This window comes from Abrus precatorius, unplaced genomic scaffold (assembly GCF_003935025.1).
Source record: "Abrus precatorius isolate BTA unplaced genomic scaffold, Abrus_2018 Scaffold8, whole genome shotgun sequence".
In the NCBI taxonomy this organism is placed as follows: domain Eukaryota; kingdom Viridiplantae; phylum Streptophyta; class Magnoliopsida; order Fabales; family Fabaceae; genus Abrus; species Abrus precatorius.
This window is the reverse complement of record NW_020874428.1, coordinates 28,833,204-28,856,890: the sequence shown is the minus strand read 5'-3', so window position 1 is coordinate 28,856,890 and position 23,687 is coordinate 28,833,204. Positions and strand designations below refer to the sequence as shown.

General features: G+C 32.1%; 4 protein-coding genes across 8 annotated transcripts; 3 read left to right on the top strand and 1 right to left on the bottom strand.

Annotated features, from left to right (window-relative positions):
* Window positions 1-5,450: 5,450 nt before the first annotated feature.
* LOC113846445 (F-box protein CPR1-like) lies at window positions 5,451-8,033 on the bottom strand. Of its 3 annotated transcripts, none has more exons than XM_027474735.1 (3): window positions 6,771-8,033; window positions 5,922-5,975; window positions 5,451-5,800 (listed from the first exon to the last, which is right to left on the bottom strand). In XM_027474735.1, exons 1-2 carry the CDS (start codon window positions 7,901-7,903, stop codon window positions 5,936-5,938), a joined length of 1,173 nt encoding a protein of 390 aa, XP_027330536.1. In that variant the 5' UTR covers window positions 7,904-8,033; the 3' UTR covers window positions 5,451-5,800; window positions 5,922-5,935. The 3 variants fall into 3 exon arrangements, with proteins under 3 accessions (XP_027330536.1, XP_027330535.1, XP_027330537.1); XM_027474734.1 differs by having other exon boundaries at window positions 5,742-5,802; window positions 5,917-5,975; window positions 6,771-8,027; XM_027474736.1 differs by lacking the exons at window positions 5,451-5,800; window positions 5,922-5,975 and adding an exon at window positions 6,523-6,622 and having other exon boundaries at window positions 6,771-8,032.
* A 3,878-nt stretch (window positions 8,034-11,911) lies between these two features.
* On the top strand, window positions 11,912-16,795 carry LOC113847310 (tonoplast dicarboxylate transporter-like). 2 transcript variants are annotated; one of them, XR_003501770.1, is made up of 7 exons: window positions 11,912-12,472; window positions 12,742-13,219; window positions 14,160-14,203; window positions 14,298-14,393; window positions 14,495-15,008; window positions 15,100-15,468; window positions 16,143-16,795. XR_003501770.1 is itself a non-coding variant. In XM_027476320.1 (6 exons), exons 1-6 carry the CDS (start codon window positions 12,026-12,028, stop codon window positions 15,159-15,161), a joined length of 1,641 nt encoding a protein of 546 aa, XP_027332121.1. In that variant the 5' UTR covers window positions 11,912-12,025; the 3' UTR covers window positions 15,162-15,704. The 2 variants fall into 2 exon arrangements, 1 of the variants encoding a protein (XP_027332121.1); XM_027476320.1 differs by lacking the exon at window positions 16,143-16,795 and having other exon boundaries at window positions 15,100-15,704.
* Window positions 14,746-16,788, top strand: LOC113847311 (cysteine proteinase inhibitor 5-like). The gene has a single exon (XM_027476321.1). It carries the CDS (start codon window positions 16,354-16,356, stop codon window positions 16,690-16,692), a length of 339 nt encoding a protein of 112 aa, XP_027332122.1. The 5' UTR covers window positions 14,746-16,353; the 3' UTR covers window positions 16,693-16,788.
* Window positions 16,796-19,761: 2,966 nt separating the features above from the next.
* On the top strand, window positions 19,762-23,675 carry LOC113846964 (putative MO25-like protein At5g47540). 2 transcript variants are annotated; one of them, XM_027475760.1, is made up of 11 exons: window positions 19,762-20,021; window positions 20,095-20,256; window positions 20,342-20,460; window positions 20,790-20,864; window positions 21,101-21,194; window positions 21,274-21,333; window positions 22,048-22,116; window positions 22,474-22,572; window positions 22,915-22,959; window positions 23,047-23,149; window positions 23,242-23,633. In XM_027475760.1, the coding sequence occupies exons 1-11, from the start codon at window positions 19,920-19,922 to the stop codon at window positions 23,316-23,318; spliced, it is 1,005 nt and encodes a 334-aa protein (XP_027331561.1). In that variant the 5' UTR covers window positions 19,762-19,919; the 3' UTR covers window positions 23,319-23,633. The 2 variants fall into 2 exon arrangements, with proteins under 2 accessions (XP_027331561.1, XP_027331562.1); XM_027475761.1 differs by having other exon boundaries at window positions 19,772-20,021; window positions 23,075-23,149; window positions 23,242-23,675.
* Window positions 23,676-23,687: the final 12 nt, after the last annotated feature.

Below are 23,687 nucleotides of genomic sequence, written 5' to 3'. Positions count from 1 at the left end.
AATCAATTAGAAATGAATGCATTTAAGTTATTTTAATTAAATAATTTTAAATAGCCTTAAACTTTGCAAGGATAAATGTATTAATATATTAATACTAAAGTTATAAAAAATAAGGTAAATATGTTAATCGCACTAATATAACTTTACTAATATAGATAACGAAGGACTTAAATCAAAGTGTGCTAAGAATTTTTCTAAAAGAACTTAAAAGTTAAATTTATATATTCAAAATCTTGTCCACTCACGTAACATTGGTAAAGAATACCAAGGTTTAGATAGATTAAAATATTAGCAAATAGTTTTATAACTAAATATAAAAAAAAAGGTCACATATAAATAAAAAAGAAATTAAATTCATGAAAATTAAACATTTAACTCATTCTTAATGATGACCTTCTTTAAAGGTTTTATCCTTGAACCTTGTGTTTGTGACTCTTCAACAACTAATGGACTCATTACACCCTTATTCATTATCATCTTACAGGGTTGTTTGGCACTCAGAGCTACTTTAACAGAAACTATTTGAGAATTCTAATACAATTTAAATTATAATCAATATTTAAACCAATACTTTTTAAAATATGATTACTCATTTGAAGTCAATTCATTTACTACCTTCGTAATATCAATTATTTGCTCATCTTCAACATTGTTCATGGTTAAGCCAGCACCTTCATTCAAAGTCTGCATGCATCAAACACAATACAAATTTTTTTTTAGATACTTAACAAGAAATAAACTTGTAAATGAAATTTCATTTCAATTTGAAGACGATTAAATTTATTCAAAATAAATTACAACCTTCAAACTGATAGCATTTTGAGTTGACAAAGTATCTTCTTAATCTCTTCTACTTGATCATCGTTCCACTAATATGCAAGATTTCATTATTTTATTTTGAAATCAAAATTTGACACCTTTATTTCAATCATTAATAATTTTAAAAATATACCTTAATACCATGCAATGACTTAAACTGGTTAATTAGATCAACACTATCAGCAAGTCTGTTAACATTGTATGAAACCCAATTGGCATCTAAATTTACTGGAGTAATTTTAACTTTGAATGGAAAGAACTTGAATAATATTGTATCAATCTCAGGAGAAAATTCATTACTCATATTTGCCTATAATAGAAAATAATTTTAAAAATATTATAGATTAAAACAAATATAAAATATTAAATGAAATCAATATCAACACAATCAATTTTAGTCATCTCTGTTTTCAATTGTTTTGCAGACTTTTCGATGAACTGTGATAGGAGATTTTCAAATATTGTAAAAGAAGCAGAATTCATAACATTAACATGCAGCTTAGACCTAGAAAAAAAAATTGGTCATAAGTTCACTAAAAATTTAACTAAAATAGTTTTAAATTGAATATATAGTTTATAAGTAGTAATATTTATACCTGAGAGTAGGAATGATATATCTTTGATAATTTTCACAAAAAAACTTATGTCTATTTTCTTTTAACTTCTTGAAACATTTGAGCCATATTGTCATTCCTTTTAATATTCAATTTCAAAAACTTGGGCAAGAACAACAACAAACCTAACATTTTCAAAGAGAAACTTCAAATTATGACTTCTATATATTTTAAAAATAATTATATGCATTTCACTTCATTATTTTAATATAAAACATACATAATTTGTCTCAATTATTTCATGTATGATTATGCTTTGAGCTTGGAGCAAATAATCTTTCATTGAAACAGAAGAGTATCCAGACATCTGATTTAATAATTGACTTATACTTGCATTATTCATATTCATCTTATACCACAAATTGGATAGCTTATAAGTTAACAAAAATAGGAAACATCAGGCAAAACATAATGATGTCTTCATAAATAAAAAATAATTAAAATACTTATTTATTCTTGTAATCAAAAGTCTCTTTTATATTGAGATTGATATACAACTTTGTCCCATTATAAGCATTTGATATGCCTAAAGTTTCTGAAACAACCATGAAAAATAATTTGTTGATAACTTATACTTACATTATTCCTATTCATCCTATACCACAAATTGGATAGCTTATAAGTTAACAAAAACAGGAAACATCATGCAAAACATAATAATGTCTCCATAAATAAAAAATAATTAAAATACTTACTTGTGTTGGGATTGATATACAATTTTGTCCCATTATAAGCATTTGACATGCTTAAAGTTCCTGAAACAATCATGAAATAATATTTGTTGATAATAATAACTATCACGTAATTAAAAAGAGTTTAATATAGATAAAGAATCATACCACCAAATGTTTTTATTTTACATTAGAATTTTCATTCTTTAAAAAATCAACCATTTTATGCACTTCAACTAAAGAAATATAAAAGCTTCACCTTTTCATCAACTAAAATCATGTCCATGCGATTGACTTGAGTTTTATTTGGAAACTCATGAGAGAACCACAAATGAATTATCTGAACCATTATCTTCCAACCCACCTTTCCAGGTCATATTTTAGAAAACACTGAAATAGTAGGCGCTATTTTGTAAGAATCTTAGTTCAAAATTTTATTTTGAACAAACAACCTGTATTTTTCTTTATATATATACCTAATAAAATATAATTTCTTTCTCACTTTAAGATATTATTTTTTACTGATTTTTTGTTTTTATTTTTATAATAAACTTAATTTAAATTTCAAGATTTTTATGTAATTTTATCAATTATTAATTTTTAATAATAAAATTTAAAATAAACATTAATAATAAGGTTCAAATCTGTCGCAAATGATACACTTTTTGAATATATAAAAATTGTTAATTAAAAATAAATGCATTTAACTTATTTGAATTAAAACATTCAAGACGGTCTTAAAGGTACTATTTTTTTTTTATAATAAACTTAATTTAAATTTTAAGAGTTTTATATAATTTTGTCAGTTATTAATTTCTAATAATAAAATTTAAAATAAATGTTAATATGAAGGCATCATTTGAATATATAAAAACTGTTAATTAGAAATAAATGCATTTAACTAATTTGAATTAAACCATTACGGCTTTAAAAGTAAAGATATATCAAAACTGCTAATTAAAAATGAATGAATTTAATTGATTTGAATTAAAGCATTCAAGATGGTCTTAAATAGTAATTATTAATTATTATATAAAGATTATTATGTTAAAGAGACAAGGCAAATTTTCCTCCTAAACGCATTGCAAATTTTCTTCAAAAACTCGTATACTTTTATATATATAAAGATATTTTCAAAATTTTAAATTATTAATGACTGATTTTGATTGTCCTCTAAACTAGTTCACTAAATCATCCACAAAATTCATCTTAAAATTAATCATAAAATTTGCTTCTAAATTAGTCACTAAAATATATTTCAAGAATAATTTAATTAAATCTCTGATAGTCACTAATTTAATTTTTAAAATTAGTCATTTTTAAAGATTAGACACTAATATAATATTTAAAATTAATTACTAATTCAGTCTTCACAGTCAATTATTAATTCAATTTTTAAATTTAGTTACTAATTTAGTATTTAAATTTAGTCACTAAATATTTTTAAAATTATTAATTGCTATTGTATCCTTTAATTATCTTAATTTTGGCTGCCACTTAAAACTTAAATTACAAGAAGATGTGCTAAGTGCACTTAAAGAAAGCTAATTGTATGAAGAATAGATTGAAGTGTGAAACATATGTCGATGAGAAGAAATCTGAGGTGAGTCACACTGGTAAATTCCTGATAAATCAGCTTGTTTTTACCCGCAACTCGGTTTTTTACTGCATAAACTTTGCTTGTCCCATGTGTTAAGCTCGTCATACTAAATATAAATATATTATTTTTTAATTCAAGAAAATATTTTTAAGAATTTAAAAATTGATTTTTTTTACTTTTTTTAATTTAAATTTCATTTTTTCTCTCTTCCCATTTCCTTTTTATTTTTTAAATTTAACTTTTAAAAAAGCAAGTTTTGAGATATTTTGATGTATAAACATGAAATACTTTTTCCCTTTTTTATTCACTTGTTTAATTAAATAAAAAATAAAAGAGAGATTTTTAGTATAAAATAAACAGTAGTTAAAGAATTAAAAATAATTTTTTATTAAAAGATATTACAATATCTTTCGTCCATATTTTTTAGTAGATTTTCTCTTTACTCGATTTCATATCTTATTTAGTGTTAACATGACCCAAATAGAAAAAATATACCTATGCGATGAGAAAAATTCTTTGTCTATAAACATAATTAATCTTGATGCAATTCTCCTCCTTACAAACAAATATGTAGACGTAAAACATACGTCAATTTAAACACTGTTACAATAAAAATTATCAATTTAGTTTGGGAGGGGAATATACAATTTCATACGAAACCAAAGATAAAGCATTTAAAATACGTGACGTGATACACAACAAAAGATGCATAGTATGGCTTAAAATCATGGAGCAAACAAGGTTCTCAAATGTATTGAACAACATTCTTTACATCGAGCATCCTGTATATACAACATGTCTAGTTGCTTGAGAGCGTAAGCCCGTCTATTGAAATAAATCGTAGGTCAGAAAAGACTACCCATATTAAGAGAAAACATAACAGTCACTCTCTTTGTTTCTCAACAAATATAAATCAGTCAAAATATTCAAACTTGCTTTGACGTGCAGACATTGAAGTCGTTACATATTATACCTTGATTGCTTCTCGTGTTATCCCAGCTATTCTTATACTGAATTACATTTCAATTTAAAAAGACATGCATTGATAAACAAATTACCGAAGCCACATTGAAGTACAAGTAAGATTGCATCTAACGATACCATTGGAGATGAGAATAGATGATTGCTCAATCCTGATGGCCAGACATGCAAAACTGAAGATCAAAATCATCCTACATTCATACATAATGCCGTCTAAGAGCTAAGCATGGTAAGATTATTTAACATTGTTAAGTCATACTGCGATATATTCTATTGTTGATCTCTGTCCATTTTCATCTTCTCCTTTCAAGTACTATGTTTTCTTCTACCCGTTCAAGCACCAAATTCGGGCAAACCAAACTCCCTTCTCTTTGGATTTTGACAATATTAAGAGACCCCATCATCAAATCATACCAGATCAGTGTCAAGTTTTTCCCCGCCGTTTTGATTCCAATCTTTGGTATTTGATCTTGTTAATTAAGGGGATCAAATATTCATGATGATCTTGTGCAACAGTGAATAGGATCAACAAGGACTCTTTCCCTCTATATTCCATCATTACCCCACATCATGAACGTCGTTGTTCATATACAAAACACAAAACAATCCGTCCAACACAGCTGCATTTACGTAATAATGATAAAACATGAAAAATGATTCAGTCCTCCAATGTTATACACCTTTTATAATCCACACACATATTTGTGGACTTCTTTTAATACATAACATTTACTTATACAAGCAACTATCTACTTTAATACTATGCAAATTCGTGAAAGATTACTAGCGTGTAAATGATGGTCCTCTTGTCATACAGCTTTAAAACGTCTGAGATTTATACATCATAGTGGTTTGTATAAGGATGGCTACAACCATTAAAGTACATACATGCATGCATAACCACCCAATGGGACAATCAGAACTCCAGTTTCAACATTAGGAGCCTTGGAGTATATCAACTTAGTACAATAACAAACAAAACGAAATATGGCGCATTTGCTCTTTGGTTGGATGAACAATTTCTAATGTAACAAACAGAATGAAGCAGCATCTATTTTCAATTCCTTTTCTTGATCTTGAATATCGTGAACTCGAGCACCTTCGGCCATTCAATCCTGAGAATAACAAGAGCAAACTCAATGCAGAAGTCTTCAAGGCGACTAATTTCAGCACAAATGACAACTCAAGAAGGTAACAATTCCCACAATAAACCAGTTTCAGCTATTTATCGTTTACTCTTCTTTGCTCGCCTACAACGTCAATTTGAACCCCTGAGACAAGAAGTCATCCCTGCAAAAAAGCGAAGCATAAAACAAGAACACAGAAAGAGGAGGAACGTTGAAAATGCAAATTGGCCACTGATTGAAACGGGAATTAGATTAAGCATTTTATAATAAGATGCATACCGTCAGATCCTTGCCTTAAATTTTCATAATACACAGTCCAACCTTGAAAACTTGACTCTGGCAAAGAGAACCCAACTGTGGTAGGATATAATTTAAACCAAACAGTACTACATTGACTCCAAGTTGACTCAGGTATCCCTAGACTCTAGTCATAAACATTAAATCTCACATTTGCACTTTGCTTCATCAATCATTTCAAGTTGTAAGGTGAGCTGGACTTGGTTCGTTCAAGTCAACGTCAACTCACTACGAGACAGAGCCACACAGCAGAAAAGCACACTAAATCCAATGGTAAAAATGAAATATTCTGTAATCAACTACTATATTTTCCACTCACTTTCTTTTGTATTGTTTTCCGTCCTTATTTTCTTTCTATCTTTTATTTATATATATTACTTCTTTTGTCATATTTTCTTCCCATTTCTCTGTTTCTGCCGCTCATGCCGCTCCCAAATGCGTGTAAAGGGATTATTTTCCTTTTATGTTCCAACCATGGTATCTTTTATTTTTATATTTTCTTCCTATCTCTTTCTGTATATCCATGTAGTGAGTCTATAGTGATCTTTTTTCATAATAAAAATTAAAAAATTATAATACAGCTATCGTCCCTCATCTTGAAGGGGACAACCCATAAGTGAATTTCTTTCAATATCAAACAAGTCAATGGGGATATTGGTACCTTTTCTTCCTAGACTTTTGATCTCTCAGTCCCTGGCACTTGCTCTCATCACGTTGGTTCAGTAAAGTTGGTGGGACAAGGCTTCCCACACAAACCGTGGCTTCAATTGAATTAGGCATTCCCGATATTTTCACGTAACTCACATCTTCACTTTTCAGGTTATACCAACAGAGCTTGCGACGATCTTGTTCAAACAGAACCCTGTCCCCATCACTCGAAAAACCCAAAGGCTTCAAAGATTTTATGGATCTCTTGTCATAGCTCTCTGTCACCGTAAACACTTTACACCACGACTCTTGCGATCCATAAACTCTCATAACCCATACATCAAACCCACTTCTTCCTCTATCCTCCACCATGCAAAGACACCCTCCTAACACTGCCACGTCCATTTCGAAATTCCCCTTCACGGACACAGGTAGCGGAACTTCTCGAAACTTCTCGAACCTTAGGTCAAATGCGACGATCAAATCCGGCTGATCCGGTTCGAGTTTCCGAGTAACGACCCAGTGCAAAGCGCCGCCAACGAGAACGCCCATTGTTCGTGCACAACAGAGCGCGTAAGGCATGCTGGGAAGGTCTTTCCACGCATCGGATCTCATGCTGTAAAGCTGAACCAGAGAATTGAAGGTGCGCTTGTGGAGATCGACGAAGTAGGAAATGCTCACGACTTTGTAATCGTTAGTGAAGGAGTCGTAGCCGAAGCCGTATACTCGAGCCGCGAAGAGAGAGGATTCGGCGTGGTTGAGTCGATCGGCGGGGAGAATCCGATGCTTTCGGAGGGAAGGGTTCCAGAGGGCGAAGTCGTCGGCGATGTTGGAGATGCAGAGAAGGCCGTTGCAGGAACCCAAGACGTTGATGCTGCCGCTGTAACACATGAGAGGGTGGTTGAGCTCCACGGCTTGATCAAGCGCGTGGAGGTCCACCTGGTATAGGTGGGAGTGGTGTCGGAGAATGAGAGCGGTATTGGAATTGTTGTTATGGATGGATTTGCAGATGTGGAAGAAGATGAAGTGAGTGGAGTCGATTAGGGAGCGCCACCACTTGCAGGTGACGCGCAAGCGGAGGAGCGTCTTCACCGGCAAACGAGCGACTATGTCGGTAATTACTTCCGGCGGAAGATCTGTCATCATTGAGGTGCTGATGCATCCACGGGATTCCGCAGATTCGCACTATCTTGATTTGGTTTTTAGGGTTTATTCTGGAGAATTCGACTTCTTACCGAACCGCAAACCTGTAACACACTCCTCCTATCATGCACCGCAATTTTTTTATCCTTTATTTTACATTTTATAAATATTTTTTTCCTGTCTATTTCTTTTATGTTGATGCAGTAAACGTGAGATATTCCTTTTTTTTTTTTTTCCAAACGGTTAGGGAGACAGAGCAATGCAGGGTTCTAATTTTTCAAGTTGCTTTGTCATATTCTTTTTTCTTGTAATTATCAAGTGCCATTGTGTGTAAATATTCAATTGGCTTTTATTCTGTAATTATTATAATTTAGATAGTGAAAATTGAAAACAAAAGAAAGGTAGAAGAAGTTTATTGGTGATTAATTAATCTCAATTTCAAGTATGTTTTTCTTTTTATAAGGTACAGAGACCTTGGACATATTTCAAAATGAGAAGATAAGAGATTAATGAGAATTTCAAAATTGACAACAAAATAAATATTTATTGTGAGTCGGTTACGTGAAATGGAATCAACCATTGACGGTGGGGGCTGAAGGCATACAAAATCAGGGAAATCAATCTCTCGAAAACAACGAAAAGGTTTCCACTTTAAGGAAATCTTCACGGGGCTGAAAGACGCATCTTAGTATTATTTTTTCTTTTGCATCTTTGGGAAAGGTTGGCCTTCTATCTCGTCCTGATTCCCGTGTTACGTTACGCATCTCTCTTTTTCTTATAAAAGCTCTTTGGACTGGATCAGGAAAAGTAAGCTACTGAGATTCGTTGGGCCTATATCCTCAATCTAACTACTCAACCCTTATATAAAAGTAACTAAGGGCCCTTTAAAGCATCTCTAACCCCCAGCCCTACAAAAATATACTAACGCTAGTAACATATTTCTCTCGAGCCATTGTCATAAGTTCAGAGTTTTGAAAATTATGCGAAACGAGAAAGTGGTTCAAAAATAAATCTATTACTTTTTTTTTTTTGCGATTATTTTTTCTTACTCTTATTTTTCATCCTCTATTTCTTTTTCTCTTTTATCATATTATCTATCATCTTTTTTTTTATCTTTTCATTTGTCTCTTCCTCCACTTATTTGAGACCCCAAAATAAAATGTCAAAAATTCGTTTTCTTTTGCTATTATTAAGTGTTTGATAAAAATCTCCACCGGATATCTGTATCGCAATGGATATATGAATATAAGAGAGAAAAATGAAAATGCGATGAATAATATGATGTAATAAAAAGAAAAAAAGAACATGCATGTTAAAGGAGTGTGGACATTGTTTGAATGCTTATGAATAAGACTGTTAAATATTTACTAATTTTCACCTACTGAATCACAAGAATAAACAACAACAAAAGCAACATTTTGGTCAGTTTATCTCATGTATTTATTGTAATAAATGCAAAAATCTATTTGATTACTTTTGAGAAGACTAGTGACTTTTGCGCTGTGAGCTTGATACATCATTATAATTATTAGTCATGTTTCCTGATTTCAAAACCACCATTGTCCACTGGGCTGTACTTAAAACGAACATGAAATTATCTTAAAGATCACCTCACCAATTTTTCATGTGTCAACGATAGCGACTTTCTCTTTCTCTATCCAAGTGGATAAGTATAATATGAACGATTTGAATTTTTTAATTTAATTCTTGGTCCTCAAATCCGTAAAAGAAAAACAATTTTGTCCACCTCATTAGCAATTTAGTTTGTTCCCCTTACTATTAACTTTGCAAGTAGCAGCAGCTTACAAGTAGGATTTCTTTTTCATTTTTGTGTTCTCTTTTGCGGGTTAGACAGAAGTTGATTTGTTTGTCATAAGCTAGTGCAGATAGTAGATACAACCCATTCACGGATAAGAAAATGCTGAGTAATCAAATGACAATCTTATCCAATGTGACGCAATGATGCAGCATGCCTCCAAATTATAAACAGTAAGGTGAAATAATCACTATTAATTTTTAAAAGAGCTGCATCTTAATATATAAATTTCTATGTTGATGGGTTAGTAATATATTAAATCATATAAAAATAAAATTTTTATTTTAAAATTATTTTAGACATTTTAGATAAAAAAACAAAACAAAAATTTACAACACAGACACTCTCTTCCGCTGTTGGAAAGCTATTAGATGCATGTTAAATCTTAATATTATACAATGACATTTTATTCTAATATGCAAAAAAGTATAATAATTCAAAACAATTTTGACTTGCAGAGCGGAATACTTGCTTGTTAAGAGGAGTTTTTTTTTTAAATAAATAATTCGTTAATTTTTAATTAAATTCAAGGTTTCGTTGTGTTATTACTTCGTAATTATTTTTATAGAATAAATTGATATTCTTTTGTTTATTTCTTATAATCATGTGTATTTTTTTTAATTTTACATCACGTATATTTAATTCAAAATTTCTTTTTCCACATACTCTTTATTTCAATTTTTAAATGCAGAAAAAATCCTTCGTATTTGTTTTAAGGAAGCAGTTTAGACTCGAACTTATCGTCAAATTGTCGTCGTTGACTTCAATTGCGCATCTTTGTTGGCCCCCCTGCATATTTGCCTGGGAAAACAGTTTTTGCGGTTTCGAAGAGCCACTTCCATTTTCCGCGATACATTGTTATATATACATAATATTTTTTAATGTGTGTGAAATTAGGCTTGTTTATATAAAAAAATTATTAAAATACAGTGTTTTAAATATATATATATATATATATATATATATATTTATTTTTTTAAAAAAAAAATATTTATATTCCCTGTTACCTTCTAAATAATTATATTAAGTTATTATTATTTTTTAACAATAACATCCTCTGACTCAAAAGATTGGCAGAGTGATATATAAAATTTTATTACATTTACACGTGCAAAATTAATATACTTAATAAAATATATTATATTTGGATCCTATTATATGATATATAAAAATATTGTGACTCTTTAATTGAATTTAACTTTGAGTCAAAATCTAAATTAAACACGAATTGTTGTTTGGTTTAAAAACTTACAACAGCATATTTTGTAAACACGCATAATAAGTTTATTTTCTCACCGAGAGAGAATATAAATAAGGTATTCTACAACTATTAATCATCGATATTTAAGTTGTATTATATTATGCAGGACTATTTTTTTTAAATGTTTATTTATTGTTAATGCTCAAAACTATAATTAATTTTTTATTTTGTCATTAGCAAGATTAACAAATTTTTAAGATGTGTTAAATTTGTTAAATTTTATCATGTTCTTAGATAAATAAACCAGAGTACTGATTATTTGACTAAATTAAGTTTTGAGCTTAGAATTATTTTCTGCTATTTTTAGTGAAACTCTCTTTTTTTTAATCTTTTTTCATATTGGACTCTTTAAAATCTTTGTGACATAGATCTATAACTTAGTCTTATTTTGTTTTACTTTTTATCCTGTTTAATATAAAAAAAATGCTTATTTAATTACTATTTTGCTTTGACTGTATATGTCGCATCATTTGTAGCTTAACAACCTTTAAATCTGTAGAAAGAAAAAAGCAACGTACTTAGCTTATTTTTTTTACTTTAGTTGTTTATAACATTCAACTAACTTCTTATTATATCTTTTTAAAATAATTCTTAAAATAATGAAACATATACATACATACTATCACCAATACAATCTTTTACCAATTAAATAAAACTTTCAAAATTTAAAATCTCAAACGTATAGACTTTTACATTGTAATTATTTCATTTCAAATAGTTTTTATATTAATTAAACTATTTTGTGAAATATTTTAAATTTAGTTTAATTTTAATGCCATATGAATATAAAATATTTATGCGAAAACATAACAAAAATTAACATTTTTGTTAAATTTTTCTATTTTTTAATATGCTACCAATATTTTCTAATAGCAACTGACGTACGTGCAATGTGTAATTGTAATATATATAATACAACTAAAAGAAGCAAATTTGGCCACTCCTTCTCCGTGTTATGCGCAAATTCAGGGATAAAAGCCCACACTCACCATTCACTCGCTCCCCTTCCCCGCATAGTAGCTAGCTGCCCATCTTCTTCCCGTCCAAAATGACCGGAGAACACACTCCAACGTCTACTTCCGGCGACATCAACATTAAGGCCCCACTTCTTCCGCTTCACGACCAAACCCAATCATCACAGAGGCAGAGCCCCCCCTTCACCCTCAAATCCATTCTCACCCTCAAGAACTTGTACATCACCCTTGGACCCTTACTGTCCCTCATCATATGCCTCTTTGTGAAGCTCGATGCACCCCCCAGCAGCCAGAAGATGCTTGCGGTGATTGCTTGGGTTTTCTGTTGGTGGGTCACCGCCGCCGTACCTCTTCCGGTGACATCCATGTGTCCCCTGTTTCTCTTTCCTCTCTTTGGTATTGCTTCCGCTGATACCGTTGCTCACTCTTACATGGACGACGTCATTACGCTCGTCTTGGGAAGTTTCATTCTCGCCCTCGCCGTTGAACGCTACAACGTACACAGAAGATTGGCCTTGAAAGTGAGTCCTTCCCTTTTAGTTCTCCAATGAAGTATTCCATGAACTAACAGATTCAAAGTTTTATTTTGGTGAACCAAATTGTCAGTTTTATTGTTAAAAAATTTAATAAAAAGGAATATACTGTATGAATTATTGAAGCTTGGACAATTCTCTCATTAATATTTTTTATATATATAATTTACTTCCTGAGGTGGAAAATGAGGAATTATTGAAATAGAAAAGGAAAAAAACGTGGTGCTGATAATTAGTTTGGTGACGTGGCACTACAGGTGACGTCGGTGTTTTGCGGTGAACCGCTGAATCCAAGACTTCTGCTATTGGGGCTATGTGCGATTACGTTCTTCGTGAGCATGTGGATGCACAACGTGGCAGCTGCGGTGATGATGATGCCGGTGGCGACGGGGATCTTGCAGCGACTGCCACCGGCGGAAGAGCAATCGGAGGTGGTGAATAAGTTCAGCAGAGCGGTGGTTCTGACGGTGGTGTACGCGACGCCTATCGGAGGAATCAGCACTCTGACGGGGACAGGTGTGAACCTGATATTGGTTGGAATGTGGAAGAGCCTTGTCCCTGGGGCCAAGCCAATCAGCTTCAACACTTGGTTCTTCTTTGGTTTCCCTGTCGCTGTTCTCTTCCTCTTTTGCTTTTGGTTCATCGTTTGCTTCCTCTATGTCCGACGGGACTCCTCTCGGGCCTTGTCTTCTTATCTGAACAGAGCCCACTTAAAGAGGGACCTCCAAGCCCTGGGTAAGCAAATAAAATGTATAGCCAGTATCATCGAGACGTTAGTTATAGAATTAAAGGTAAAATATTTTTATTAATTAATTATAAATATACTTTTACTATAACTTAATTTTAAATAAGAATTTTAGTATTTAATATTAACCAGTACCTTACCTAAGTCACCGAGAGGCAAAACAAAATAGAATAAGTCTAGCGGGTTAACCTTCTTATTCTTTGTCGTTTAGTTTCTGTTTTGTGTGGGAACATCATTGGTGTTCCTTATTGGCCCACGAAATATCTCGGGTCCACTGTGGCCTCCTGTTCAACCTCAGTGGTATCATTTCTTTCTCTTTTTTATGGTCAGTGATGCATGCTATACAAACTTTTTGTATATAAAATTATAAACTGTACGAAACTAATTACCAAGACATCAAAGTGATTAACAACTTCTTTTTGTATAAATAAGTTTCTTACATCTTGGATAAGCTAGTGGTGGCGGAAATTATTATTATCATTATTTTATACAAAACCTCTGTAGCCGGCGCCATCTGAGATTCATCAACCAAAGTAATAATAATAATAAGAAGAAGAAGCTGTTGAAAGAGACTGCAACGGACTTACGTGGAACTGATGACTTGTCGCATTCAAATTGCTCACAGCGTCTATACAATACGATACGTTGCTTTTGTGTTTTTATAATATAATATAATCTGACTAAACAATAAAGTTGAAGCTGATAATTCAGTTATTAATCAAAATCATTTGGACAACGTGTTCATAGTATAATTTAATCCTTTTAAAAATCCGAATCGAATAATTTTCCCTAACAATATGTAATATCTAAACAATTCATATTCCGTTTATTTCAAAATAAATTAATATTTATCAAAGGAACATCTTTTTAACTATTTGATCCAAAACTGTTAAGCTGATGTGGTTCTAATTTTGCATTTGTTATACGCAGGTCCCATGTCTTTTGCCGAGAAGATGGTCTTGTGTGTATTTGGGGTGTGTATGTCCTACTACGGTTTAAACTTCACACGTAATCATGAGGAAATTTATTTTAGCACAGAAACATTAAATAGAGGTGTTGTGAATGCAGTTGCTGATTATATTATGGATGACAAGAAGAATCACCGATGACATTCCAGGATGGGGAGCTTTGTTCCATGGCCTTGTTGGCGATGGAAGCGTTAGTGTGAGTACTGCATACCCTTGAAGATTTTATGTTTATTTGACCAAACTTTGACCCTTGTCTCAATCATACAGAAAAAAAATGAATAATTTTGTATGATGTAGGTTATGGTGGCTGTGTTATTGTTCATAATCCCAAACATGAAACAAGAGGGGGAGAAGCTAATGGACTGGAATGAGTGCAAAAAGTTACCTTGGAACCTTATTTTGCTTCTTGGAGCTGGGTTTGCTTTAGCTGATGGAGTCCAATCTAGTGGCCTAGCAGATGTGCTTTCCAGAGCCTTAGATTTCTTGGAAGATGCCCCATATTTGGCTATTGCTCCTGCAGTTAGTCTTATGAGCAGCATTATTACTGAGTTCATCACATCTAATGATGCCACCGCCACGCTTCTTATCCCACTCTTATATCACATAGCCAAGACTATGCATGTGCATCCTCTTCTGCTTATGGTCCCCGGAGCAGTGGCAACTGAATTTGCTTTCTTACTTCCAACTTCAACTCCTTCAAATGTAGTTGGATTTGCCACTGGCCATATTGAAATCAAAGACATGCTCAAAATTGGAGTGCCACTTAAGGTTGCTGGGATAGCGGTCCTCTCAATTCTGATGCCAACTCTAGGTAATTTATTGTATATGATCTTGTACACATTTTTAAGAGAAAACCAATCTGATTAAAAAAATATTCTGACTTCTAAATTTTGGTGTTGCAGGAGCTGTTGTTTTTGGAACAAATGTCGATATTCAATGGCTGCCAAGGATAAAGTCTCCTTGATTGCGAAATCGATTTCTTCTCCAAATCCCATGTTGCTTTATAATTTTTTGGTGTTGTCTGTCATTGACAATTCCACACAACCTTCCTTCTTACCCCAGTAGATCAAAGCATAGCAATTGTGGGATACCTAGTATATATTTAATATCAATACTCAATAAGCAAAGGAGGAGGGTGTTGAAATATCTGTCTCTCTACTGAATTTTCTTTTTGACAGCTTGAGGGAAAGGTTTTTTTTATCAACTTCTGTTGTAATCATTTCATCCATCAACTATCTATAAGGAAATATGGATTGGAGATGTCGTCACTGGTTAGTTTGCTTGCCAAATTGTTTATAAATGTTAACTTTCTACTCGCGCACACAAAGTTTATCTCTTTCGTCTTGATTACAGTTTTGAATGATCACTGTAAATCTGTAATTTTTCTTAATAATAGCAGAAGAAAAATGATCTAAAAAGTTTTAACTTAGTATAATTAATTCATTTTTTTACTTTATTTTTGGTGTGTAATAACAAAATAATAAGAAGAATTGTGCCTAATTTTCACTTAAAGATGATATCATTATGTCATCAAACAATTGGCCACTTCAATGTTGAGTTTGTGCTTACTAAGAAGAGGATCTAATTCAAGTTGAAAATAATGGACTACAGTATTACAAGACTGTAATTAGAATTTGGAAACAGAATGAAAATGATTGAATCAAGAGGTAAAAACTATGATTAAGCCCGATTTTCACGCTTATCAATTTTTGCTAGAAGGCATGTTATTAGACCGACATCTCAAAAGTAAATGTAAGTTTATGTTTTCATGAATTCATCGTTGAAAATTAATTATATTTTACATTTAGAAAAAAATAATAATAATAATAATCAGGATATATTTGGTGTTATTATGATTTAGGTGGAAGCCAAATGCTTACACAGCCGCAGCTCGTGGATTCAAAAGTCAATGCCTCACCTAATTTTGCATTTTTTTTGTCTGCAGTTGATTGGTGTAATTCGATACCCCCCTTTGTGGGCTACAGCACAGCACCCTCCACCTTCAACCTAACTCCGTCACCTTCTTTTCTCATCCTTTGGGCTCTTTTATGGGCCGACCCATAAAAAAACGATTCCCCTTCGACGCAGAGCTATAAATGGAAGGCAAACCCCAGAAGCAGAAGCAGCACGCATAAACCTCGTGAAAAGTTGACAGCATGATGAGATTCGAGTACCTTGTTGTTCTCTTTGCCTCAGCGGTTGCGATGAATGCAGCTGCTATGCGATTCGGTGGTTGGAGCCCCATCAAGAACATCAACGACCCCCACGTCACGGAGATCGCGAATTTCGCCGTCACGGAGTATGTCAAGCGATCTGGGGCGAAGCTGAAGTTGGAGAAGGTCATCAAGGGTGACACCCAGGTGGTGGCCGGGATCAACTACCGCCTCGTCCTCGCCGCCAACGACGGTTCCTCCTCTAACAACTACGAAGCCGTAGTCTGGGAGAAGTGGGAGCATTTCAGAAACCTCACTTCCTTTACTCCTGTTCATGCTTAGTTAATAAGACAGAGTCTATCGTATTGTTATCTATATATGTGTTATTTATTTGTGCCAATAAAAGTTATGCTTAGTTAATGAGAATGAATTGTGAATCTTAATTTATGGTTGTGTCTTATATGGGTATCGGTCTTCCAAGATGACGTCGATCAAGTCTCTACTTTTGAGATGTTTGTGTTTTGGATATATTTTATTTTCAAGGAGAAAAGAACAGCGAGAAGGATGATTGACAGAACAGAAAAACGATTCTGCGTTACGATTGACTTGCTGTGTGAAGGTTGACCGAGCAAATTCATGGGTCCACAGAGTCTAAGAGGAATGCTTGCATGCGATTCTTTAATACACTTCTGAATATCAGATAAAATTTATTAAAAATATAAATATAAAATAAAATATTAAAAAGTCTTTAAATGCATTTAATTAGTTTTGTTTTGTATGCCTTTTTCTCTTGCTCATTCTAACAGGTCTTTTTTTTTTTGGGAAAGGGTGTTTAAAAAGTACAGTATCATCCTCTTTATTTCTGCAGGTTTTGTTCCGGTGATCGTGTTGTTTCCATTTTTTGGGGGAATTAGAATGTATTTTAAATTAATTACGACCTTTTAATATTAGTAAGTGTATATAATATAATCACATTGAAACACTATAATTTTTATTAAATAAAAAATTACATTAATTAAAAATAATAAAAATGTATTTATTTTAACAAGACTGCACAAGCAACAATACAAGAGAATTCAAATCTTTTGACCACACATGATTGCCTTTTTAATTTACTTAATACTTTTTAGTTTCTTGATGGTCAATAAATTAATAGTCAGTGAATAATTACTTAATTAATTATAATAAATATTTAATAATTTCATTAAAGGATAGATAATAAAAAAATAAATATAGTTGAATGGTTTTTATTTAGTGGGTGAACCCACTAGTTAATACGGTGATTGATTGTCCAGTAAGAAAAACGAGATAGCCGGCAGTTTAGTTAAGAAATCATTTTGTTAATCACAATTTCTAATTTGTATTTTGAATAAATAATTGGGATATTGTTTGATATAAAAAAAGGGAGAGGGGATATTTTAATTAAAGAGAAGAAGTTTTATTCAGTTTATAAGGGAAGAAAAAGAGGGGGGAAAATCAAATGTATTGTATATTTTAATAATTAAATGAAGTTATAAAGTTGAAAATAATTTTATTTTATTATTCTAAAAATTTGAAGGGGAGCTAGTGAAGTGTTATTGGTGAAATGAAGGTCAATAGAGCCTAGAAGCCATCAACTTATTTAACTGTATTCCAATAAATGACAGTAAAGAGATGTAGGAATCGAAATACTTTAGTGACAATAAATTAGAAGTTGGGTGAGCAAGACATGGGTATTGAAGAGGAGCACTAACTCAAGGTGTTCCTATGTATATATGGTACTTTGCTACGCCTACATAAACATAATCAGGTCTGTTTTAGGAACCAAAGTGTTTATCTTTGATAAAATTGGGAAAGTGAGCAATGGTACGTGAAGGGAGGGAAATTATTAGAGGTGGAGGTGATTAAGAGACCAGTTGTTAAGCCAGGGAGAGTGAGGGATAAAAGTAGGTGAGCATCAAAAGTCGTTGGATGGGTGGTTGCATGTAATTTCAAAAAAATTATTCTCTGTTTGTTGAATGGGGTGAAAATATTGTAATATATTATGTCTTTCTCTTTTTAATGACTTAATTGATAAATAAATATATATTTTTATCTAATTTTTACGTGACATAAAATAAGGGAGTTTAATGAAAATAAATATGTTAAAAGAAGTTTGTAAATAAAAAAAAAGTATACAATAACTTTTTTTTCGCTTGCTATGTGAGTAACTAGAGTAACAAATCTTCCCGTAAAAAAAAAATCTGATCCCAATATTAGAAAAATAAAAATATTAATGGAGAAAAATAATTATATCACAAATTAACACATATGTAATATTATGATAAATTTAATATATCATTAATCGAAATCTCTCAATCATAAAATATTCTCTCGTTATTCTTTATCTTTTAATAAGTATCTGTACCTTGATATCTTATATTTAATAGGATAAAATATGTTTTTAATTTCAGTAACTATAGCCAAAATTTGTTATAGTCATTCAAACTTTGGTTTTAATTAATATAAAATATTAAATGAAAAAATATTAAATTTTTTATGCTTTAAAATAATGAAAACACAGATATTTTATATAATATTTATTTTGTAAAAATTAAAATAATATTGAGGAATGTGAAAAGAAGAAAAATTCTTAAAATATTTTAAAATAGTCCATGTTATATTATTTATTGATTGTGTAATATGTATCTAGACATGTCATTATATTTGATACATCGAGTCATAATAAAAAACTATTTTAAGAAAAGTTATAAAGACTAAAAATAGCAAGAATTAAAATCAAATTTAAACATATTTACGTCTAATTAATATTTGTAATGTGTCCGGTTTAGTTGAAATGTAAATAACTCATAATAACTTATTATAGACCGCTTGTTTAATAATCTTAAAAAGTTAATTTTCAAAATATATAAAAGTATAATTTGATTTTACAAAAAAAAAACTTAACATTTTATTCAATTATATAATATAAATTTTGTATGTAAAAATAGTTATAATATAATTTTTTTACAATTATGAATTTTTATTTAATCACAACTAACATAAAAAAAATGTAATAATTAATTTACATAATTTTTTTTCATTTTTATTGTCAATCTTAAAAGTTAAAGCTGCTAATTATTGAGTTTTTTTTTTATATGATGATTTTAAATGTTACATCTTTTTAAAATATGATAGTAAAATATAATATAAATTTACATTTTTCAGGATGAGCACAATTTTATCGTATGCATATTTTCATAACATTTTAAAAAGATTGGGAGTGAAAATATAATCGCGAAATAAGAATTAAAAAAAGAAAAAGAGAAAAAAAGGTTATTGGCTTTAATGCAGTGTGTTGAGGTTGAGTTGCGGGAATCGGCTGGGAAAGGAAATTAACGAAAGAGACATGCGTTAAGGACATAAAGAAAGGAAGGGAAGGGAAAGGAACTTGAAAGAAAGGGTAGCGTTGTGGAAGACGAAACAGAAAATGAGAAGCGCGTGAAGAAAGGCAAAGAGAAGCAGAGATAGGAGTGTGCGCGTCGAAACCGAAGGGGCTTGGAAGAGGCTCTTTATCGGAGGTGGTTTATTCACCTCCGGATTCCCCCAACATGAAGAGTCTCTTCAAGTCGAAGCCCCGAACTCCCCAAGATATCGTTCGCCAAACCAGAGATCTTCTCCGTCTCCTCCAAAACACTCAACGCGATGACAAGGTTTGTCACAAACTCAGTTCGTGCCATCATTTCTATTTCTAATGCTCGCGTGCTTTCTTCGATGCAATTGCAGATGATCGAGTTGTGTAAGGATATTAGGGAGCTTAAGTCAATCCTCTATGGGAACAGTGAATCCGAACCCGTCCCTGAAGCCTGTGCTCAGCTCACTCAGGAGTTCTTTAAGGATAACACACTGCGACTCCTCATCCAATGCCTTTCCAAATTGAACTTGGAGGTGACTGGAATCTTTTTCAAACGCGGATTCCTTTGGTTATTTTTTTTTTATTGTTTTATTATCTTTCAGCTGTGCGGTTTTGCAGGCAAGAAAGGATGCTACTCAAATTGTTGCGAATTTGCAGAGGCAACAGGTTCAGTCTAGGCTGATTGCGTCTGATTACTTGGAGACAAATATGGATCTTATGGATGTTTTGATATCTGGGTAAGCAGAGCAATTGTTGGATGAACATTTTGGTTTTCTTGGTGTTTGCTGGTGAACTCACCAGCTTGATCAGACTGCACAATGGTGGCAGTCTCATGCACTTTCTGTCCTCTTAGAAGCAGTTGGTTTTAATGTCTCTATGATGAAACAGAACAATTGCTCTTGATTACTGAATTTTATGTATTTTAGGTGAAAATCAGCCATGTCGTGTTCATATCTTACTGCCTGCATGTGACTTTTCTTCTGTTTCTTTTTCTGCTCGTTGTCAAGTTATGTTTTCCCTCTTATTTTTTCTTGTTTGGTATTGACTAATCGTTGTTTCTTTTTAGCTATGAAAACACAGAGATGGCTTTACACTACGGTGCAATGTTGAGGGAGTGCATAAGACACCAGATTGTTGCAAAGTAAGGGAAAAGGAGAAAAAATAAATCCAATTTTGTTTTTCTTGTTATTTCAAATTTTAAACAGAAAATTTTGACAGGTGGTATAAGCACAATCATTTTGGTTATGGTTTTAAATCATGTTAATTAGAATAGTTTTATATCTTGAATTCATACATAGGTGCTATTGGTTTCTTTACTTCCATAAAATCGCACAACTTTTGGGAGTTGTGATGCTGAAATTTTGGGTTTTATATCAGATATGTTCTGGACTCACCTCATATGAAGAAGTTTTTTGACTACATTCAACTTCCAAATTTTGACATAGCTGCAGATGTTGCAGCAACTTTTAAGGTAGATTTTTTTTTTGGTGCCAATGCCATATACCTTTTTCAGACATAGTTGGCAGTTATATCGTGTCATATCATTGCAGGAGCTCTTGACAAGACATAAATCTACTGTAGCTGAATTCCTTTCGAAGAATTATGAATGGGTAGGTCCCCTTCCATTCTCAATTTATATCGAACATGGATGTTTTCATACTTGTCTATTGACATGCCACTTTTTGTCCTATTTTGCCTGTTCCTAGCATGGGTGGTGTGTTTGATTTGTATAGGTTTTTACTGTAGTAGTTTGTTGCTTGGTGCTAATGAGGGCACTTATTTTATGATTTTAGTTGTGTGGTAACTCTTAGATTGGTCTTCTGGTTATCTGATATAAATTATGTTCTGAGAAACATAATTTTATAATATATTATTCTGATTTCTGACTATTATTTTAATCTTCCCATTCTTATCAGTTGCTATGGTCCAAATAGATCAATCTCTTTTTGTTTTTTTGCTTTCATAGATTAAAACACTGCACTTAGAAAAATTAATGCTTAAAATATTGTGGAATTGAACTTTTTTGGCTAGGATAGAAGGTGGATGAACACATTTTCCTTTTGGCACACCTGTAAATACATGATCACAACTTTTTATGACTATTAACAACACAAGGGTGTTTACTCACTCTGTTCTTGGAATTAAGATTAAAACAATCTAACCCCTTTTAACGGTTTTTTGGGGGGCTAACTTTCTATTACTTGCATATATTTTATTAGTGTGGCTATCAGTTTATCTTGACATGATTTATTTTGTATTGGCTTTATCTTGTTATACGTTAGTTACCAATCATTACTCATTGTCTTTGTTGTCACTTCTTTCAGTTTTTTGATGAATATAACACTAAGCTGTTGGAATCTTCCAATTATATTACAAGGCGTCAAGCTGTCAAGGTTTGTTATAAGTTTGGGTATTTATCTCAATTGTAAGAATATTGGATGAATCAATATGGAGCAGTCTGAGATGCTGAGATTGTCCTCTTGAAAATGTTTTAATAAATCTTTGTTTCTTTCTTTATAATACATATGAACTTGTATGACCTATAACTATAAGCGTGAAAAATAAACAAACCATCACAAGTATTGTCTTGTTTTTTCCCCTGCTGAACTTGTTTTCATTGATCACTACTATTAGTCTTTGCCGTCCTATGCTATAGTATGTTAATGCAATGTTATTGCTGCTTTTATTATATTGCTTATTTGTTGAATTGATGCATGTATATTTGATTAGTGTTTTCCCCTCTTCTACAGTTGCTGGGTGATATGTTACTTGATCGTTCAAATTCAGCTGTAATGACACGATATGTCAGCTCAAGAGACAACTTAAGGATTTTGATGAATCTTCTACGAGTATGGTCCTTTCTGTAAACCTTCATGATGTGTCTTGAAACCTGTCCTCCCCCTTTCCTTGCTTGTATCCTCCCCCACAAAAGAAAATGCGAAAAAGATTATATGAAATTCAAATACATCTTTTGTATTAATAATGTTAAACTATTCATTTGCTGTTTTTAGCGCTGGAAAATGTATTAGTTCTGTCAAAATGCTTGGTTGTTACTGTACCAACACTGATATGCCACATGTTCAGTGTTGAGTTTCTGATGAGCCTGCATTTTAACGTTGAACAGAAAGTTCAGTTGTTAGATTTATGTTTATACAGGCATTTAATGGTTCATTGCTAATATCTCTCTGCAGGAGTCAAGCAAGAGCATACAGATAGAAGCATTTCATGTTTTCAAGGTACTGTAATTACATAATGGCGTACATTTTGAAATGGTTATTCTCAACCTTGTGTGTCCCAAATTTTGCTTCGTTCTTGTGATGCAGCTATTTGCTGCTAACCAAAATAAACCAGCTGATATCATCAGCATACTTGTTGCAAATAGAAGCAAGCTTCTGAGACTGTTGGGTGACTTAAAAATGGATAAAGGTAAGGAGGAGATGCTATTCTTCAGAGTCTGCACTTTTATTTTTTTTATGGTATCACGTTCCCATGATCACATATATATTGGGATTGTGCAGACGATGAACAGTTTGAAGCAGACAAAGCTCAAGTAATGAAGGAAATTGCTGGGCTTGAACCTAGGGACCGTGCTTGAGCTTCAGGCTGTGTGAAGTAGCAAGTTGCATTGCGACATTTTACTTTATTTAATTGTCTATTATTATACTTCTGTTACTCTTCATCAAGATGAAGCTAACATTTCACCCAAATTCCAATATTTTCATTCTGTAATTTCTTTTCGGTTCTGTAAATTCTTTGGTAAATAAATTGCTGAAAAGAGCTACATGCAGTAGCAGTATATAGCTTTCCTGATGTTAGAAAGCTTTGCCTAGTCAGCTAGTGTATAAATTGTACGAGGTCATGCGTTAGTCCTATTACCTACAATTTGTATGACTTATTTGTTCTGTTATTTCTTCATGATGGCCTGCTGGAGCGCAATGTTCCTGTACAGTTTAAACTAGATGCT

Coding starts and splice junctions, on each gene's coding strand:
- LOC113846445 (XM_027474735.1), bottom strand. CDS start 7,903: ATGATGACAGATCTTCCGCCGGAAGTAATTACCGACATAGTCGCTCGT. Junction 5,976..6,770: donor CAAAAGTCTAGGAAGAAAAG/GTACCAATATCC, acceptor GCTTTTTTGCAG/GGATGACTTCTTGTCTCAGG.
- LOC113847310 (XM_027476320.1), top strand. CDS start 12,026: ATGACCGGAGAACACACTCCAACGTCTACTTCCGGCGACATCAACATT. Junction 13,220..14,159: donor GAGGGACCTCCAAGCCCTGG/GTAAGCAAATAA, acceptor TGTTATACGCAG/GTCCCATGTCTTTTGCCGAG. Junction 14,204..14,297: donor TGGTCTTGTGTGTATTTGGG/GTGTGTATGTCC, acceptor TTGTGAATGCAG/TTGCTGATTATATTATGGAT.
- LOC113847311 (XM_027476321.1), top strand. CDS start 16,354: ATGATGAGATTCGAGTACCTTGTTGTTCTCTTTGCCTCAGCGGTTGCG.
- LOC113846964 (XM_027475760.1), top strand. CDS start 19,920: ATGAAGAGTCTCTTCAAGTCGAAGCCCCGAACTCCCCAAGATATCGTT. Junction 20,461..20,789: donor ATGGATGTTTTGATATCTGG/GTAAGCAGAGCA, acceptor GTTTCTTTTTAG/CTATGAAAACACAGAGATGG. Junction 20,865..21,100: donor AGACACCAGATTGTTGCAAA/GTAAGGGAAAAG, acceptor GTTTTATATCAG/ATATGTTCTGGACTCACCTC.